This window comes from Anthonomus grandis, chromosome 15 (assembly GCF_022605725.1).
Source record: "Anthonomus grandis grandis chromosome 15, icAntGran1.3, whole genome shotgun sequence".
Lineage (NCBI taxonomy): Eukaryota > Metazoa > Arthropoda > Insecta > Coleoptera > Curculionidae > Anthonomus > Anthonomus grandis.
Window position 1 is genome coordinate 7,515,007 of NC_065560.1, and position 7,930 is coordinate 7,522,936.

Below are 7,930 nucleotides of genomic sequence, written 5' to 3' on the forward strand. Positions count from 1 at the left end.
CAGTTATTTGTCAGATGTCATATCGCTTCCACTTAGGCATTTTTTTTTGATATTTTATAATTCATTTTTCTTAAATTGATGTAAGTATCAATAAATTTTTAGGTAGTTTTAATATTTAGTAAGAAGTACATACTGGATTTTTTACCTATATTTTTTTGACAAATAATTTAAATCTTCAATGAGGTGCTATGGATTTAAAATAAAACATTAAAAATCTCAGAGACAATCTATAATACCAATGAAAAAATATAAATTTTCATTATTTTCATTCAGTCATTCTTATGATTAAGAAAAAATATCAGTTTTCATCTTTAATTTTGTAAAATCTGCCAAATATGCTAAGAAAATAAGTTAAGTATTTTTTTTATATTGAATTAATTTATTTACAAAAAGTCCTATATTATTGTATTTACAGTTTTTCTTCTATACTACTATCTAATAATAGTACAAAAAATCGATATAAAAAACGAATAATAGCAGATACACTATCTTTTAATTTTAGGAAAGTTATTGTATACTATGATAACATAGTTAGAAATTTTAACCTAATTTCTTTGAAATAAAATTCAAAATTTTGTAAAATTTTAGTTTCATCTGGCAAATTTTTGAAAACGGGAAATCAGTAGTTTTGTCTTATTGATTTTATAATATCAAAGGATAAATAAATTATAAAAAAAGGTGTACCAATTACAGAATCTACATCAGATAATAATATTATTTATTTAATCGTTGAACACTACAATATAAAAAGCAAAAAGAAATATGTGCAATTTTGAGACTCTAAATTACTAATTTGGAATACTGTTCCAATGATGAGATGGAAAATACTTTATTATTTAAGGAATATCATTAATAAAATATGTTTTTAGTGTCGTATGATATAACTTCAAATATTAAAACTTACAAAAACTAAGGGATCATAGATATATTAAAAAATTTACTAAAATGTACATACATCTAGAATATTATCGGCAATTGAAAAATTTTACAAAATATACTATAACTAATAGTATAGTAAATGTTGTGGAAACACAACCCATTTCTCCCAAATTATTAAGCTTATCTCTTAATCCTCTTTCTCGTTGATTTCTTTGTATTGTTATTGAAATAATTGTCACGCTCGCTACCGGCCCCTCCCCGAAAAATCTAAAAATAGATCATAAGCACGGAAAAGATGCAGTTGCCCGCCACTCGCTCTTCGGGTGTAAAAAATCTCGGTCCCTTGTCCCAGTGACACATTTTTTCTCATTCTCTCGTTTCGCGGCTAAAAGCCAAAACTCTCGGCAATAGAGTAAATACTCCTAATAAAAGCAACTAAATACTCGTAAATTTCTCGTTCTCGCTTAATCTCGAAGCTAAGTCTGTAAAATAAGTTAGTTAGTAATTACGGTATTGTGTGCACTGTGCAGTAATATAAACTATTAGATTATAAGCAATTCAACGCTCTTTTTATTCTTCCATTGAACCAGCGCAATCCCAGTAATGTTTACTCTCAAACATTTGATCCTTCGACCGGATAATATGGAAGAAAATTGTTGCAATTGCTTATAATTTCTGAATCTGTCTTGTGTTGTTCCCGAGAAGCAACGTTTTGACTCGCCGCTGTGCTAGGCAAATGAGTATGAAGTACAATAATTACTGTTGGATGTATGAAGCCCTGGTTATGTTATGGTTGCTGCCCTTCGACATTCCATTTAACTTATGGGTATGGCTCTAGCTCCTGTTGTTTGTAGAAGACAGATAAGTATATACAAACTTTCTGAACTGGTGAGTGTTTTTCACTAATATCTATTTAAACAAAAACAATAAATAAAATACTTTTGGTAGTGACTAAAGTGTTTGTGCTCGTTTTATTTTATTCTCGTTGACTGTTAAGTAAATTAAAGTTATCTCAATTTTGGTCTGGCTCTCTACCAGGACCGTATTAACAAATTTGTTAAAAAAGTAATATTTTTATTTTTTGACGTAACTCATACATAAATGCATGTACATATTTAGCTTTAGTGGATATTATATAGTATACATTTAGCATATAGAAATTTAGACTAAAATTGTGTAGTTTCCTGGGGGTATTCCCTCTCTTATAATTATAGGTCTAGCTCTCGGTTATAGGTCTATGTAAATAATTTTAGTAAGTTTGTTATATTTTAACACAAAATGTCTCTTGAAAAGTTAAAAACTGAGCGCAAAAACAGCAAATCTGGTCTAACGAGAGCCATAAATTGGTTAAGTAATAATCAAGATACAATCACTGATATTAGTCAAGTTCAAATTCGTCAAGAAGGTTTAAAAAAACATTTTGATAGATATAATGTGGCTCAAGACCAAATTGAGGGTTTTCCTCAGGCTTCTTCTACCGAGGAAGATGCTGATAAGGAAAATAGGCTAGAAACTGAAAATAAATTCTATGATACTCTTGCTCAATATGAAAATTGTATTAAAAAATTGTCTGTTTCAACTCTACAAAATGTAAACTTACCCCAGGATACCTCACATAGAATTGCAGGTGTAAAATTACCCGATATTACCATAGCGCCCTTTAATGGTAACGCTGCCCAGTGGCACTCTTTCTATGAACTGTTTGACTCTTTAATTATTCGAAATGTTAATTTATCTAATGTACAGCGCTTTTTCTATTTAAAATCTTTCTTAAGAGGGGAAGCTTTAAAGTTAGTAGACTCATTGCAAGTAACTAATGAAAATTTTACTACCGCTATTGACATTTTAAAAAGTAGGTATGAGAATTTAAATTGTATTGTTAATGCTCACTTTAGTTCTCTCTTAGATGCTCCTAGCCTTTTTAAATGTAACTCAAAAAATCTTAGAGAATTTTTAATGAACTGTAAAACAAATTTAGAGTCATTAAAAAATTTAAAGCTAACAGAATCCCAGGCATATGAATGTTTGTTAATTTATATACTTCAAAAGAAAATAGATTATGGTACACGTAGACTGTTCGAGCAAGAGCGAGACATTGCAATGTTGCCGAACCTTGATGAATTTTTTGAATTTTTGGATAAAAGGTGTGTCATTTTGGAAAATTTATCAAGCTCTGAAAGTCATAGCAATAGAAGGCAGGATAAGGTTTCTCTTTTTGTGAATAAGCAACAACATTCTCAAATAAATACTTTCTTATGTCCCTTTTGCAATAACAATGGTCATCGAATTTATTCTTGCCAAAAGTTTATACACTTACCCCATTCTGAAAAAATAAAATTTGTTGACTTGAAAAAACTTTGTCCAAACTGCCTCGGAACAAAACATTCAATAAATGATTGCAGTTCTACCCACAAATGTGCTGAGTGTAATAAAAAACATCACACAATTTTACACAATCAATACTCACCTCGACAGAATAGTCAAACCAATAATAATTATCCACCCCGACTCCAACATCATAATAATTCTCGAAACAATGTATCTCGTATGCAAAATGAAAGACCTCTCAATGAACAAACAGTTCAACCCTCTTTTGATAATCAGGTACCCTGTAGCTCAAGTTTCTCTGCCCTTTCCACAAAGAATACACAAATTCTCCTAGCCACCGCGCAAGTGACTTTGTACAATAAATATAATGTGCCTATCCAGGCCAAAATATTACTGGACAATGGATCTCAGAATTCATTTATCACCTCTCGTTTAGTAAACCAACTTGGATTCAAACCCTATAATCAAACATTACACATATCTGGAATTTCGCAAAACAGTACTATATCAAGCAAAATGATAGATATTGTTCTTTACTCTAATGTAAGTCAAGATAAGTATTTTAAGGTATCTTGTGCAGTATTAGATAAAATAACCCATCAACTTCCCCAAGTTTCGATCCAGGTTGATAAGTTAAAAATACCTAGTGATATTTTTGAAAAACTGGCAGACCCTGGATTTTTCACTCCATCTGATATAGACATACTGGTTGGTGCTGACGTTTATTATTCTCTCTTGTCCAGCGGTATTCTTGAGTTAGGTACTAATTATCCTACTCTATTGAACACACACTTAGGTTGGATAGTAGCCGGTAATGTACCACTACACTGTTCAGCGCTTCATTTACGTTCAGAGTTACAACTCTCACGTTGTAACTTTTCTCAAGAAATCAATTCTCCTTCAAACTTAGATTTAGACAACAGTCTGTGTAAATTTTGGAATACTGAAAAAATTTTTGAAGATATTCCCCTTGCACCTGAAGATGAACAAGCAGAAGAAATATTTGTTTTAAAGACCCAAGTACTAAAAAGTGGCTCCTATCAAGTTGATATTCCCCTCAAGTCGCCAGTTGAGCATCTTAAGTTGGGTGACTCATATACTATTGCCGAAAAACGATTTTTCCTTCTTGAAAAGCGGTTTCAAAAGGACCCTTCTTTGTTTTCTCGTTATAAGCAATTTATTGATGAATATGTCTCTCTTGGACATGCGCAATACATCCCTCTCACTCTCATTACTCCCAAATCTGAAAACAAATATTTTATTCCTCATTTATGTGTCATTCGTGAGTCTAGCGCGACCACGAAGCTTCGAGTCGTCTTTGACGCTTCCTCTAAGAGTTCAACAGGATATTCTTTGAATGACGTAACACTCAAAGGTTTTACAGTTCAGCCTGAACTGTATGACATCTTATGCCGTTTCAGAACCTTTAGATATGTCTTAACCACTGACATTGAAAAAATGTACCGTCAGGTGTCAATAAACCCTGAACACAGATTTCTACAAAATATTTTATGGAGAGATAACCCCAAAAATCCATTAAGTTGCATAGAGCTCTCAACGGTAACTTATGGAACCAATTTTGCACCTTTTGTTTGCACTCGCGTGTTAAATGAAATTGCTCAAATCAATTCACAAAAGTTTCCCTTAGCCTCTGAAGCAATTATGACGCAATGTTTCATGGACGACGTTTTGGCCGGTTGTGACAAGTACTGTGAATTGCAGACCCTTTATGACGAACTCACTGAAATGCTTAAAATATCTGGTTTTAATTTGCACAAATGGTGCTCAAATTCACAGAAATTTTTGAGTCAGGTCTCTGAAAAAGTTACTCACGAGTACAACATGAACTTTGATGATACTCCTAATAAAGTATTAGGTTTGAAATGGTATCCAGTTGAGGATGTACTTTGTATCTCTACGCCCCAAGTCCCTCAGACAGATCTCTTAACAAAAAGAATGGTTTTATCGACTATTGCCCAATGTTTTGATCCATTGGGTCTAGTAAATCCTGTTATTGTCCAAGGAAAAATTTTGATGCAAATTCTTTGGTGTAAAAAGTTGCATTGGGACACAATTATCACAGATGAAACTATCATATCAAAATGGAATGATTTTATTAAACACATATCTCTTCTTCAAGGTTTAAAAATTTCTCGGAATTTATTTCTCAATAAAACTATCAAAAATGTTGAATACCACGGTTTTGCAGATGCCAGCTTAGCTGCTTATGGAGCATGCATATACCTTCGCGTTATTTACTCAGACAACACGGTCACATGTAATTTGATTTCATCCAAATCAAAGGTTGCTCCGATTAAGAGTATTTCACTTCCTAAACTTGAATTGTGTGGCATCGTTCTATTAGCTAAGCTTACTCAGAGAATAGTAAAGAGTTTTGAGAAGAATCTTAAATCAAAAATTACCTCTATAAATCTATGGTCTGACTCGCAAATAGCTCTCGCTTGGTGTAAAAGTCACCCTAGTAGGTGGACTGTGTTTGTAGCTCATCGAGTATCCCTAGTTCAGGATCTTACTTCTGATTGTGTGTGGCGATACATTAAATCGTCCGAGAATCCAGCAGATATGTTATCTAGAGGACTATTTTCTCAAGACATTTTAAAATCTGGATTTTGGTTTCACGGGCCAAAGTTCTTAAATTCGATGGATTTAAATTTGAAAGCCTTTGATACTCCCTCCAAAGAAACTAATCTTCCAGAAGAACGAAAGGTTAATTTACACGTAGTAGAAACCTTTTCGTCTCGACAAAGTGAATTCTGGCATGATTTGTTTTTAAAGTTTTCTAGTTTTTCTAGGCTTCAACGAGTAATCGCATACATTTTGCGTTTTATTCATAACTCCAAAAATAAATTAAGTAGATCTGATGGCGCTCTGACAGTCACAGAACTTAGTTCAGTTCTTCAACTAATAGTTCAGATACTTCAAAAAAAATATTTTTCTAAAGAAATCTGTGAGCTTAAAAGTAATAAGCCTCTCTCTAACAAGAACTTAATTTCCCTAAAACCCTTTGTGGACACTTTTGGCATTCTAAGAGTTGGTGGTAGGTTGGATTATGCTGAAGTCTCTTACGATCAAAAACATCCAATCCTTCTTCCAGCAAACGATTATGTCGTCTCTCTCATGCTCTCACGTGAACATAAACGTTTAGGTCACGCTGGGCCGCAAAACGTACTCTCAAATTTCAGACTTAGATTCTGGCCCTTAAATGGCTTGCGCCAAATTAAACGCTTAATTAGGAATTGCACAGTCTGTTTTCGATTCAATGCCCAGACAAATCAGCAAATTATGGCTAGTCTCCCAAAAGAAAGAATAACAATTTCACGACCATTTCAAAAAGTTGGTGTAGATTTTGGTGGTCCTTTTTTTCTCAAATCCTCAAGGCTTCGAAAAGCCAATGTTATTAAAGGTTACATTGCTCTATTCGTGTGTATGTCCACAAAAGCCGTTCATCTTGAGATAGTCTCGAGTTTATCTACTGAAGCCTTTCTAATGACATTTAAACGATTTATTTCTCGAAGAGGCAATCCCACAGTTGTGTTCAGTGATAATGCAACAAATTTTGCAGGCGCAAGAAATCAATTAAGAGAACTGTACGAGTTTTTCCGAATTGACAAACAGTATGATGCTTTGAAAACGTTTCTAACTCAAAACGAAACCGAATGGAGGTTTATTCCCCCTCGATCTCCTCACTGGGGAGGTATCTGGGAGTCCGCAATTAAAAGCACAAAGTATCATCTATACCGAATTATGAAGAATTCTCAGTTTACGTTTGAAGAGTTTAGTACTATTCTTTGCCAGATAGAGGCTATTTTAAATTCTCGGCCGCTTTGCTCTATGTCTAACGATCCCTCTGACTTCTCCTCATTGACCCCTGGTCATTTTTTAATAGGTACGTCCCTAACGGCCTATCCTGAAAAGGACTTAAAGAAAATTCCCGAAAATAGACTCTCTTTTTGGCAGAGATGTTCACAGATCCAACAAATTTTTTGGAAACGATGGACTGTAGAGTACCTAAATCGTCTCCAAAATCGACCAAAATGGTTTCGGTCATCCAAAAATCTCGAAGTTAATGATTTGGTCCTCCTCAAAGAGGATGGAACTCCCCCTCTTAAATGGCCTCTAGCTAGAGTGACTGAGGTTATGAAGGGTGCAGATGGAAGAGTCAGGGTGGTTAAACTCAAAACTACTGACGGATATTATACCAGACCTATCACAAAGGTCTGTCCGCTACCCCAAGAAAACGTTCAAGTTTCTCTTACTGAATCTGATAAATAATAAATCTCTAAATTTTTATTCTTGCTCTCATTATTCTATTGGTCCTTCGAGTTAATGTTACTTTTTATAGTAAATCTCTTAATTCTCTTTTTGCTTTGTTTGAAGCTAACAGCTTCAACTCGGGGGCAGAATGTTGTGGAAACACAACCCATTTCTCCCAAATTATTAAGCTTATCTCTTAATCCTCTTTCTCGTTGATTTCTTTGTATTGTTATTGAAATAATTGTCACGCTCGCTACCGGCCCCTCCCCGAAAAATCTAAAAATAGATCATAAGCACGGAAAAGATGCAGTTGCCCGCCACTCGCTCTTCGGGTGTAAAAAATCTCGGTCCCTTGTCCCAGTGACACATTTTTTCTCATTCTCTCGTTTCGCGGCTAAAAGCCAAAACTCTCGGCAATAGAGTAAATACTCCTAATAAAAGCAACTAA

The 7,930-nt window shown here is 34.0% G+C and overlaps 1 protein-coding gene across 1 annotated transcript; it reads left to right on the forward strand.

The window, feature by feature from the left end:
* The first annotated feature begins 2,157 nt into the window (after nucleotides 1–2,157).
* On the forward strand, nucleotides 2,158–7,500 carry LOC126745307 (uncharacterized). Its single transcript, XM_050453078.1, has 2 exons — nucleotides 2,158–2,545; nucleotides 3,788–7,500. Exons 1-2 carry the CDS (start codon nucleotides 2,158–2,160, stop codon nucleotides 7,498–7,500), a joined length of 4,101 nt encoding a protein of 1,366 aa, XP_050309035.1.
* Nucleotides 7,501–7,930: the final 430 nt, after the last annotated feature.

What these genes read in the sequence shown, in the direction of transcription:
- LOC126745307 (XM_050453078.1), top strand. Translation starts at nt 2,158, where the DNA reads ATGTCTCTTGAAAAGTTAAAAACTGAGCGCAAAAACAGCAAATCTGGT. An exon ending in TACCATAGCGCCCTTTAATG is followed by an intron (nt 2,546 to 3,787) that starts GTAACGCTGCCC and finishes TATCTTGTGCAG; the next exon opens with TATTAGATAAAATAACCCAT.